The sequence below is a fragment of the Bison bison genome, unplaced genomic scaffold (genome assembly GCF_000754665.1).
Source record: "Bison bison bison isolate TAMUID 2011002044 unplaced genomic scaffold, Bison_UMD1.0 scf7180017864214, whole genome shotgun sequence".
Lineage (NCBI taxonomy): Eukaryota > Metazoa > Chordata > Mammalia > Artiodactyla > Bovidae > Bison > Bison bison.
The window spans coordinates 691,902-704,806 of NW_011494786.1; the positions used below are offsets into that span (position 1 = coordinate 691,902).

The 12,905-nt window shown below is 42.7% G+C and overlaps 1 protein-coding gene across 1 annotated transcript; it reads right to left on the reverse strand.

The window, feature by feature from the left end:
- Positions 1-1,185: 1,185 nt before the first annotated feature.
- On the reverse strand, positions 1,186-5,917 carry LOC104992405 (HLA class II histocompatibility antigen, DR alpha chain). The gene is made up of 5 exons (XM_010845270.1): positions 5,731-5,917; positions 3,467-3,712; positions 2,753-3,034; positions 2,293-2,458; positions 1,186-1,600 (listed from the first exon to the last, which is right to left on the reverse strand). The coding sequence occupies exons 1-4, from the start codon at positions 5,807-5,809 to the stop codon at positions 2,304-2,306; spliced, it is 762 nt and encodes a 253-aa protein (XP_010843572.1). The 5' UTR covers positions 5,810-5,917; the 3' UTR covers positions 1,186-1,600; positions 2,293-2,303.
- Positions 5,918-12,905: the final 6,988 nt, after the last annotated feature.

Genomic DNA, 12,905 nt, shown 5'->3' on the forward strand with positions numbered 1-12,905 from the left:
TTTGTGATGGCATATTCTGCTATCCTTTTGAGGTCATGCTGCCTTGATTTGGCTTGCTTTTGTTTTGCTTCTCTTAAAATTTTGAAGAAAAATAGTGGAATTTATAATATATGGAATATTACTATCACTAAGCATGATATCTAAATTTGCTTGCATTTTTATTTATTTATTTATTTTCATAATAATTCAATGTGATACAAATTAGCTTCAGTCTATGTTAAGAAAAGATAAAGTTTATGTTAAAAAAAGGTAAAGAGTCTGCCTGCAATGCTGGAGATCTGGGTTTGATCCCTGATTTGGGAAGATCCCCTGGCGAAGGAAATGGCAACCCACTCCAGTAATCTTGCCTGGAGAATCCCATGGACACAGGAGCCTGGCAGGCTACTGTCCATGGGGTTGCAAGAGTTGGACACAACTTAGCAACAAAACCACCACCACCACATGTTAAGAAAAGGGCTTCTCAGGTGGTGCTAGTGATAAAGAATCCACCTGCCAATGCAGGAGACATAAAAGACAAAAGACGTAGGTTTGATCCCTGGGTCAGGAAGATCTTCTGAAGGAGGGCATGGCAACCCACTTCAGTGTTCTTGCCTGGAGAATCCCCATGGACAGAAGAACCTGGGGGGCTACAGTCCACGGAGTTGCACAGAGTTGGACATGATTGAAGCAACTTAGCACACACACATGCATGTTAAGAAAATAGTCAATGCCAATTCTCAGTGTCAAATCTCATCCTTCCTTAAGCCTAAAATGCACGGTGCTAATATGCCAACCCTCTTACGTATATGGATGAGCTTCTGTTGTGCTCACCACTCCACCACCATCTGTTCCCCACCATCTGTGTCCTCCATTATCAGAATCTGCCTTAAGGTTTGAGATTCACTCTATTCATGATCCAAATATCTCATTGATTCAGAGGCATAAGAATCCAAACCAGACTATGAACCTGTTGTTAAGTCATCTCTCAACAAATAAACCTTACTCTAGTGTTTTCCAGATGAGGACCAGACCATGAGAACTGGATTGCTGGCAGATCCTCCAAATGAGACTAGAGTTCTAATGAACTAGGATATTTCTGATTAACGAGAAAGCCTATAAGATACATTCACCATTTAGACTTTTGAAGATGAAAGGATCACCTATATTCCCCAGCCTCCACGAAGAACTGACTCAGACACCAAAAACTTCAACCTGAGACCCACTTGAAGTTTACTGTATTCAGAAAAATGACAATCACAGTTAGAAGAAACTCCAAGTAATAAGTGTACAAGAGATGCACCCATAGAACTTTCCAAAGGTTCTGTAGCAGGAAAAAAAAGGATCCTATGGGGTCCATTCCAAAGGCATTACATGGTGATAATAAGAAGACAGTGGAAAATGGAGGGAAAACCAATACAAGAAGGAGCAGTAGACAGGGAATAACTAGAGATTAGAATCTGGAGATTGTGGAAGGCATCTTACTCTTAGGGTAAGTAAAGGACTGGGAAGTGCTGAAGCATGGTGGTCTTCAGTGAGGTGAACAACTGGAGAATTGCCAGGTTTGTAAAGCTATTAAGGCAGAAATATCTTCATTGATCTTCTCTGTAACAAAGTCCATTACCTGTAGCAGAACACACACAGTTACTATAGAGTTTAAAATGAATATTTTGAGCTCTTATCTTCAGATTCCTTACTCTTACTCCTTAACCCCTGACTTTGGAAAAGTCTCTTAATATTTGTGTGACCTCTCATAAATGCAACCTTTTCAACATGAACTGCTATTTCCTACCTTCCGTGAAAGAATGAAGCAGCAGGCCATGTTTCATTTTCTCTTAGATCTTCTGACACCATTTTTTTTTTTCCAGAACGGAGGGGCAAAAGCAGGCATGGGTCTCCAAGACATTTCCACTTCATACAGTTACCCTAAACCCCCAAAAAGTGACACTCTGGAAATGCTTCAAAGCTGATGTCTTATCTCAGGAAATATAAAGCCAGGAAGTGTTGTAATCTTGAGGTTGGCTTTCCCAGATCATTGGACTCACTATTTTAATGTGAAACAACTATTTTGGGTACTGGAGATAGTTTCCAAGACTGAAGGCATGATCTTTGGTGACATGTATGGAATGGGGTGTAGGAATGCAGGGCTTTGGAATATCAGATGATGACAATGTCTGATTCTGTCCATTGTGATAAATCAGGAGCCATGACTTTTGGAATGGTTTTCCTTTAAAGGCATCGCATGTCCTTTTCCTCACTCTTTTCCTCTGCTTGAATCATTCCAGAGATGTCATCCTCTGACCACAGCAGACTTACCTGCAGGCGCCTCACAGAGGCCCTCGGCGTTCAACGGTGTTGGCTTTGCGCACGCCCTTGATGATGAAGATGGTCCCTGCAATGATGCCCACCAGAGCCACAATCAGGCCCAGGGCACACACTGCATTCTCTGTGGTCTCTGGGAGGGGGGCTGGAGCTTCATACTCTGGGGAAAAATAAGTCAGAGTACATAAGAAATGCATGTGGTAGGGAGCAGCACTTAGCACAAAATATATGATACTTAGTCAAAAGATTTTTTTTTTTTTCATCAATTAAATGAGAGGAAGACAGGACGATGTCAGGGAATTATAGACGAGAAGAGCGGAAAGCAGAGCAATGGGAGAAGACCAGAAACCAGAACTGGAGCAGTCGTGAAGCAGATCCTCGGGGTCCCTAAGGACCAGACACACGCATCACAGGAGGAACAATGAAGTAAAGGAGACTGAAGGACGGTACTCACCCCAGTGCTTGAGAAGAGGCTCATTCAAACCCAAGTGCTCCACCTTGCAGTCATAGACATCCTCTGTTGTGGGCAGGAAGGGGAGGTAGTGGAACTTGCGGAAAAGGTGGTCATTCCTGGGCAGGAAGACCGTCTGTGACACTCCATCAGTGACAGGTTTGCCATTTCGAAGCCATGTGACACTGATCACGGGTGGGGAGAACTTGTCAATGAAGCAGATGAGTGTGTTGGGCTCTCCCAGTTCCACAGGCTTGTTTGGGAGCAGAGTCACTTCTGGAGGAACTGGGAGACAAGCAACAGAAATTAGCCTTCCCTGCTTAGCCCTGCCCCTCTTCGTCCCATCAAGGCTGACATAGCAGCTAAAACTGTCTTGGGAATATATGCCATGGTCTCAGATACCCAGCTGTTATTCCCTCCCCCATGAAAAGGGAACCGGTACTGGGCATAACATATTCAAGGACCTCATTCCTGGCTCCCCCAGCATGGACTCAGGGCAAAGGCTTTATGACAGACTGTGGTTGCCAAAGACAAGATCTTAGCACATCAAGAAAGGAGAAAACTCCTGAAGTTCTTGGGCTGGTGGCATAAGAATGTGGGGTTTGCATACGACAATAATAGGCCCTGAGGGGAAAGTCTCAGTAACAAAACACAAAGAGCTCAAGCATCTGTTTAAAGCTACAATTCCCAAGTCTAGGAGGACTGGAGCAGAGGTACCATTGGTGTTTGGGGTGTTGTTGGAGCGCTTTATCATGATGTCCAGGTTGGCTTTCATCACAGCCATATTGGCCAGGGCACCCTGAGCCTCAAAGCTGGCAAAATGTCCAAATTCTGGAAGCCGCCACACCGTCTCCTTCTTCCCCATATCCACGTGGAAAATCTCATCACCATCAAAGTCAAACATAAACTCGGCTGATTCCTCAGGTTTCAGATAGAACTCAGCTTGGATGATCACATGATTCTCTGAAAAGATAAGAAAGGGGGTCAGGGTGGGAACCAGGAGAGGAAGATGGAGAAGAACCCAGGATGTGAGATGCACATATGTGGGCCGGGGTGGTAGAAAGAGAGGGCCATGTGGGAAGGAGTGATGGAGAGTAGGGATAAGTTGGAAGACAAGGCCTGCGTGGAAGACATTCGTGTTGAGCAGAGCTAGGGGTGGAGAAGCAAAGGGACAGTGTGAGGGCTGAAGGAAATGAGGGCTGAAAACCCGGAGTTTCATGAAGCTTTTTTTTGAATCCATGTTACTGACTGAGAAATGATTCCCTCTTTAGAAATCAGTAGCAGCGCTTATAAGAGAAATGTTCCCTCACACTCTTGACTTAGAAATTAAATCTCCTTAAGCCAGAATCCCAGGGCATGTCTCAGAGCACTGCAACTCTAAGAAGAAACACTGTTTAAAAAGTTGTATATGAACTTGGAATGAAATTAAATCGCAAATTCTCATTCAGCCACCTAGTGATCTTGAGTAGATCACTTTATCTACTTGTATGTAGGTTTTCTATTATATTGTACTGTGGTTTTGTTTCTTTGCTGGGTTTGTTTTTAAGATGAAATGAGACTAGTTTTAAGTAATTTCTTAGTATATCATCAGGACTACAGCAAGCACTTTAGCATCAGAAATAGCTTTGTGTTTAAGGACCAGAGCCATGAAATGTATGAATGGAGATGATGGTACCCAAATAATTAAGTGTGAGACCTTGTAGCATTGTAGAGCATTGACTTTTCTGTATCCATACCCACATCCTGCATCCCTCTGAGGGGATGATTATATTTGGATTGACCTCATCACCATTCCCTTATGTCTTAAAGATCTTTAAATTAGACTGTCATTAAGGGACACATTCTATTATGGTTGACAGGGAGAATAATCTGTACTAAAGGAATAGTTGATTTCAAATAAGAAAGCTACAATTGAATAGTATGTTGCCTTTGTGGTGTATGCAAATGAGAGGTGGGTTTTAAACTCCAACTGTACATTGATAAACGTAGGGATTTATTTCGCATTTGCAGCTATAAACACACACACACACACACACACACACACACATTCTAACTTCCTCTTTTCACTCCAGGGGAAGTTATCTTTTATGGTAGGCATCCTCATATATGGCTCTTTCTGGGCAATAGAAACCTACATCTGTCATCACGAGTCTTTACTTATTTCCAGCCTATCTGCCACCTTGCCACCCTCTTTGGGGGTCACTCCAGGTGAGGAATATTTTTCCATAATAAACCCACACAATATTTGCTCTGAAGATGGGAGAGAATAACATCAGATTCTTCACTTTTTACTCGTTTTTCCACTCTCTGGGAAATATTACTAAGCAATAGTGACCAAAGAGCCCTGTAAGTTCCATTCTAATTGGGGCTGTTACTGTCCCAAGAGGCTGTCCATTAAATGTGACTCATATCAGCATACCTGCCCTTCCCCCTCCCTTGGGTGGATGGTTGCTTTTTGATGGCTTTCCTTTATAATGGTCTTCAATATAATATTGTGCTCCAAATAGGCTGATGGGATTCATAGGCCAAAAAATAGCTACCAAGGTAAAAATAGCTTAGAACAGGTGCCAAGAAATTCTGATATTTTTTCTGATTTAATCTTCACAAAATTACAGGGATGTTTTAACTTTTACTAATTTTCCAGGAATGAAAAATGAAAGTAAGAAAGTTAACTTGTTAATGCCTGTCAGAAAATATCTCCCTGCAAGTTTGGTTTATATCAAAGTCAATAGCATGAATCAGTACACAGCTCAATTTTGCTCCTCTAATTTTAGTTGTACTTCTTGGTTTTACTTACTCCAATTCATGGTGAGGAGAGAACTCTTCCAATTACAATTTATTATAATTCTAGAGTTAGACCCACATAACACCTATCACACTTCTCTTTCATTCTAAAGACTGTCTTGCAAATGTCCACAGTTCATTTCTCCGAAGCTCTCAGAACTTATTTATTCCTAGTTTTGAACTCTCTCAGCACTTACCTTTAATAGCCCATGATTCCTGTAGGCCGATCAGGACAGTGATGAAAAGTCCTAATATTGGGACCCTGGTTATGGCCATTTTCTTCTTCGGTGTCTCGATGAGAGTCAGTGTCTTGATGAGAGCTCAAGGTGGATTAGAACAGACAGGAATATGAGAAAAGAGAATGTAGGGTGTCATAGAATCTGACTGATTAAAAATTTAAAATCAGTTGAGCTGCAGCCAATCAGAAAAATCTTTTGAGATGACACTGCTGCTGCTAAGGGAAACACTCTGGCAAAGGGTCCAGGAAAGGAGAAGCTGTGTGCTTTAAATGAAAAGGAACTTCTTAATTAACCAAACAAACTCACAACCAAACAAAAAGAATGAAAAACTGAGTTTTCAAGAATAGTGGGCAATCATCCACAGACTCTTCCAACTCAAGCCAAGTTCTAGAAAGGGATCTACCTGAAGCACATTAGTGAGAATAGAATCAATGGGAGTATCCTAAGGTGAGAGTTAATGGCAAATCACGGTTCTGTGCTGTGACAGCTGGGGAATTTATTTAAGGGACAACAGATCATATAAAGACAGGTACAGTGTCAGGCTATGAGGAATGCCTGAATCTTGGCAGTGCCGAGTGACAGAGCTTCACTTAAGATGCCACTTTTTACTTGAGGATTCTCCTCAAGTGTCTTAAACTCCAAGGTGGCCAATTCTGTCCAAGAGCTTGGGATCCTTGGCTCTTTAGTATATAGAGAACATTGGAGGAGAAACTGGGTTCCAACACACCCAAAGCTGGAGAGAGATGGAAAGCTGTACCTTGGAACATAGGTTGTGGTTACTGGAGACAGTAGATAGGAAAGAGAGAGCCTATTCCTAATTCTTATTACTCACATATCACTCGAGATTGGAGAAGACTGTTGGGCACACATCTATTTTTGAAGACTCAGATAGATGAATATATATACAGGGCAGAGCTTATTTTAACTGGAAGATTAAAGATAATAACCTGCAGGAATGCTTTACCATTCTTTCCTCGTGATGAAAGTTCTGATTCAAAGAATTTATTTTGATGCTCACCATTGAGAGTACAGAAAGTTATGTCATGTTGATAGACCTTCATGTTTTTGAAAATATAGCAAAGTAGAAAACTTGTTAAACCACCCAGAAAAGGCTGGGATCCAGATACTTCCAAGGAGGAGAGACCTGGCAGTGCCACGGCTCATGAGATGGTGAGTTCACAGCTTAAGATTCAGTACATATACTTAGGGTGGATAGTTCATACTCTTTTCTACACTGTTGAGGCCTTACCCTGCCCTACAACTCTCCTCACAATTCGTAAGAGTCAACACTATACATGGTTGAGTGTAACTAAGAGTTTTGAACATCCTCTGATAGGGACTTCTATATCACTGGGAGGATGCACGAACAGTTCTGCCTTAACATTGTTGAGGACTGTGCTTCCTAAAGATAGTGGAATGAGCCAGATGAGAGTTCTACAGAGTAAGCTGCGCTGCTTATCATGTGGTCTTATACTGCAGGCTCATCATCAACTCTATCCCAACCTCCTGTAATCACACTTAATCAAGAATGACCTTTCCATGCCTTCCCTTTGCTGGCTGGCATAATGGCTTGTTCTTACAAGATGCTCAATAAATGCATAGTAAACTCAGAGACTACACATCTTTGCATTTTTCATCTTATAATAGCACCTTCAACCCAAGTGTTGCCCAGCAACATATGATGTCATTTAGTCCTAAGGCACTGATTGGTTATTCTCCTGAGATTACTAAATAGGGGAGTCTTTAGAACAGACTTTCAGTTCCCTTTCTATGTGATGAGAAAGAAGTTTCTATTTGGACATTAATCACGGTTCCCTGTTTTTTCCTGACCTCTAACTTCCTGTGCGTTTGAGGGAATTTCTGAGGGTACCTGAATGAGGTTGTCTCTGACATTAAAAGGTGAGGAGCTTCTGTACTAGTCAGAATTCATTCAGGAAATAGAAATCCCTGAGGACACCCTACACAGAGTTATTTATTACAATTCTACTCTATTATAGGGAATTATATCTTCAAACTGTTAGGAAGCCTGGGGGAGCTCAGGTCAGTGCAGACCCCTGACTCTGAGAGGGAGGGACCTGTAGTAGCCACTGCTGACATCATGGCTCCTCTAGAACCCAAGAGGAAGGAATGTCTTGGGCACCCAAGGATGCTGCCAAGATTTTCATCTGTGAACCCTTGTGTCCACTACCTGAGAAACTCAGCCTGTCTGTGCTTCCCGAATCTCACGATACTAAGTTTCACTGGCAGAATGCAGGCCACATTCAGAAGCCGGGGGCCAGGGAGATCCTGGGAGATGCAATATTCTTAATTTTATTCCTTACCATATAGACAAGGGGCTTCCTAGGTGGCTCAGTGGGAAAAGAATCTGCCTGCCAATGCAAGAGATGCTAGTTCAATCCCTGGGTTGGGAGGATCCCCTAGAAAAGGAAATGGCAACCCACTCCAGTATTCTTGCCAGGATAATTCCATGGACAGAGGAGCCTGGTGGACTACATCCATGGGGTTGAAAAGAGGCGGACACGACTGAAGTGCTGAGCCATATGCCCTGTGCCACCCTGGGAAGATGAGAGTCAGAGAGTTTGATCCATTTTCTCTTTACCCCATTTAACATCTGATGTTTCAAAGACCTGAGCTTGTATAGGCTCTCAGGTGTTCGAAATCACTTTTTTTTGTGTAGTTTTTGTAAATAAGAAGTTACACACACACACACACACACACACACACACACACACACACACTTATGTCAGGGGAGGAGTTGGAAACTTCAGATCCACCTCTCAGAATATTTCCACAGGCTCCACTGCTATGATTTGAGCATCGAGGCCCAGTTTGTTCTTCTCAATTTCTTTGTCTGTTCTAACAGGTGCAGACTGAACCTGGTAATTGAGAGACTGTGAAGAAAAGATTAGTTTGGAAAAAAACCCAGTGAGGCCTGAGAGCTGCTGCCTTCAACAGCTGCCTCCTTGTGCCCAATCAGTGACTGATTCACTCCTTTGGCACCGCTTCCTGTTCCCTCCATATTTTGGCAAATCATTTTCAGCACCATTTCTAATTCCACATGTTGTATTTGCCAATGTGTGGCAAAGTGAAGTGTGAGGAATGACTTCTTAGGCCTGCTGACTGACTGGCTTAGAATGAGGAAGGTGGTAAAGAAAATGATTTTTAAAAAAGTATTTTATATTCAGTTTTCAAGTCTGAATGTTATGATAAATGAAAGACATTTTCCAAAAAAATGGAGGTCATGACAAGACGGTGGCTCTTCTTCGCATTAGCACAGCATGGGTAAAGCACAGACTGAAAGGGAGAAGTGTGTCAGGTGATCACAGTAGAACCAGGGAGACCATGAGTGGAAGAATAGGATCTATCACACAGGTCATTTCAAGACTTAGATAGGATGATACATGAGAAATGTCCCGTGCTGGAAAATGTTTTATAATGTCAACACCAATGTTTTTTATCAAATCATGAGAGTCTTTTTTGGTGCACTCTTTCTCCCTTACCAATTAAAATACTTTAATTTTAATTGTGATGGTGGTGTAGTCTCTAAGGCTTCTGTGACCCCATGGACTGTAGCCCACCAGGCTCCTCTGTCCGTGGGATTCTCCAGGCAAAAATACTGGAGTGGGTCGCCATTTCCTTTCCCAGGGGATCTTCCCAACCCAGGGATAGAACCCGGGTCTCCTGCCTTGCAGGTGGAGCCTTACTACTGAGCCACTAGGGAAGCCCAATAAGATAATAAATATCATATTAAATATTACCATTATATTTTCTACCATTATTTTTCCAATTTATTCTGAGGAAACCGAGATTTACAGAAGTCTGGTCTTTCGGTCCATGTTCTCACTTAGAAAGTGGGACGGTAGTTTTGTAAATCACGTCTCTAACTCTGTAGCCCGTAATACGTGGAGTCAAAGATCAAGTCCATTCGAAACACCAAAACCACGCCAACCACAAATGCAAGCCTCAGGTGGGGATGACAGTTGCTTTGTCTTATACACTGTGTTTATTGGTGAATATTTTAAGGGTTCTCAGGAAGCATCGCTTTCCTTACCGCCCCCGCCCCCCCGCCCCGCCCCAACCCCAAAGCATAGTACAAACGGGCCTATGCTTCCCTCTTGTGGTCAATAGTATTTAATTCTTCACGTCAGTTTTTTTTTTTTTTTGACATTGAGCATTCAGAAGGTCTGTGAACGATCCGAAATTTTTAAAATCAGGATGCTTTAACTGACTTTTTCCCTCATGTACATATTCAAAAATTCCAGGTGTGTTTGATCTAATTAGGTTGCTTAAATGATCTGCAATTTAAAAACCTTGAAAGTCTTTCTACACTTAGCATCACAATGTGTTTTTTGGATAACAAAACACAGAATGTGCTTCTTTTAAATAATCTGAAAAAAAAAGTGATGCTTGGTATAGTAAAGGAAGAAATAATGGTAAATCATTTTCATTCTTGTGGGTAAAAGTGTAAAACCCTTTCTACTTCTCCAGGACAAGCTTAATCTTAGGCTAATTTCCCAGCTCTTTTCAGGAAACCAAAGAAAGGAAGAATGTCAGCTAAATTTCTAGACAAAATTGACTATGGTAAAAATGATCTCCGCTTGATAAGTTGTATCTTGGCTAGGAGGGATTTCTGATGAACTATAACAATGTGGAAACCCGTAGCATGGACATCTCTGAATGCAGTGATCCTTGTAATTGGCCATGTGCTTAGCAGGGGTCTGGAAGCGAGGCTCATGAACTTGATACAAGAGGCACTGATTCCAAATGGATGAGGACTCTACTCTAGGGGAGATGCCACTTTCACGGGTGTAAATTCATCTCACACCTAAGCTGCCCCTTGCAGGGGGCAGGTGGGCAGAGACTAGGACCTGGTCTGCATCACAGGTTGTTCCAAGAACTTCTCCCATTGAACAGAATTATCAGATGCTGCCTGCTTGAAATGCTTTAATCCTGTTATCCTTCTGAGTGACTCTGAGAGCGAAATGAGCCTGCATATTTGATCAAAGCTAAGAAGATGCCCTGGTCCCTCATTTTATTCATTTTTTACACATATATGTGTATGTGAGACATCATCAGTGTTAGTAGAGATCCCCCTCTAATAATTGTCTGCTGCTACATTTACACAGATAAAGGGGTTAATAATGCCCCATCTGGCTTTGATCGCTCTCCCCCACTTTTATACAGTAAGACCTCAGCCCTAAATGAGTCTCCTTATCGACACCACTCTGAGATTTATCAAAGTGGCAGAAAGTTTGGGGCAGATAGTTCCCCTACATGTTCATGATTAAGTCTAATAACCAGTGGGCTTAACTTTCATATGACATTTAATATTTGTATTTCTTTGTGATTTCTTTCAACCTACATCACATGATAACACTATGAAATTTTTAAAAAAAACAATTTTGGAATCACTATTTGAATATCCTTAAGATGCTATTTCTATTCTTTAGACATATATATCTTTTCTTTTTTGGCATAAAGTCACTCTTGCTGTCTATCAATACTGCTTTTGAAATAAAGAAATTCTACCACTTCTCTTTGTGAACTGCTTTTCTTCTACCTAATGGATGTCTTAGGTTTTTAACATATGTAGATTGCAGCCAACACATTTCTATCTACTCTGAAAACACTCACAGCAGAGGAAAGCACCTCTTCTTCTGGGGTTAGCCTGTCTGGGATTGTCCTGATGCTCAGCGCCCGGGAAATGTAACATCACCACAGCCTCCTCCCTAGTACAGAGCTGAGACTTTCCTTAGCTCGCTTTCTAGAACCCCCATAGGAAGGATAGGCAAAGGGCCCTCCATCCCTCACATGGATTGATGCTCACCCGGACTCTGCAGATATCCCTGGGATTCTGGGAAAAGTGTTGGGGAATACAGTGAACTGGAAGTCTCCTATGAGTGAGATAAGAGTTAGCATCATCAAAGCTTTAGGTGTGTAAAGTCCATGATCTGGAAAACCTAGTCTTGGGTAGGAGCTTTGATCACCCTTGGGGTGGGTCCCCGACAGTGACCCTGCATGAACAGTGGAAGCACGTTCCATCCGTATCTACTTGCACTGGGCCACACATGGTCATGCTCCAGTGTACTCACTCTGCATCATTAAGCCACCAGGCACTGGATGACGTTGTCCCCACGTGTCCCCTCATCAGGCTGGTTTCAGTGGCACTCTCACTGCACTTGGGTAGAACTTCCGTCAAGCTTCTGTGAAACTGATGTCACATGTGGGGAAATAACACAACATATTCAGCTGCAGCGTGGGCTGTTCAGCCCTGGGCAAAGCAGCAATGGAACTGCTGATAATGGTCAGCAGCCAGAGACCCATACTTGCATATGCTTAGCCTTGTAGGCTTGTCTGGAGGCCAAGAGAAAAAACCAAGAGCGATGATCAGACCCTTAATCACACTGCACAAGGAACCGGAGCTTCTGCTTTATACTGGTTCCCACTCAGAGAAGGTGGAAGGATACCGTTTCGAGCAGGAAAGCCCGTGCAGTGCTGGGCAGGGAGATAAGGGTGGAGGGGAGCTGTATGGCTGCCAATGACCCCCATACCCACTCAGCCTGTTCAGACTCCATATCTGAAATCACAAAAATGGTCTCACCAAAGGTCCAGTACACAGCACAGAAGATCCTGGAGAAAAAGTGGGGGCCCTAGAAATATGCTTTTCTTTTTTTCTTTTATGAAAGGTCTGTTTTGTGAAACATACATTGTTGTGAGTTGCTCTGAGAGAGAGGCCTGGTTCTTTGGATCATATTCAAGTTCTGGAGGCATCTCTCACCCTTGATAGTCTGACTACATGCTCAGCAGGCCTTAAGGTGATGGCTCTGGGAAGTTGGAGCAAGTTTGGTGCAGAAGTCAGGGTCCATAAACCCATAAAACTTGTCTCTCAGATTGGCTCTGATGCGCTGGGTTCAGGCCAGGGCTGCAGGGGGCTCTGATACTTTCCTGACAACATTCTTTTTTGCCATTCCTCTTCTCTGTTTAGATTTATTGCTCCTCCGTACCTACCAGTCTTACTCTTCCCTAGGGAAAACTGCGCAAGGGACATGTGAGTCTATTTATTTAAAATTACATGCAGTAAGAAAGACAGTCCAGGAAACAGGCCAGGTGTCCATTACAAGTGACAGGTGGAA

Coding starts and splice junctions, on each gene's coding strand:
- LOC104992405 (XM_010845270.1), bottom strand. CDS start 5,809: ATGGCCATAACCAGGGTCCCAATATTAGGACTTTTCATCACTGTCCTG. Junction 3,713..5,730: donor GGAATCATGGGCTATTAAAG/GTAAGTGCTGAG, acceptor TTATCTTTTCAG/AGAATCATGTGATCATCCAA. Junction 2,459..2,752: donor GCCTCTTCTCAAGCACTGGG/GTGAGTACCGTC, acceptor ATTTTTCCCCAG/AGTATGAAGCTCCAGCCCCC.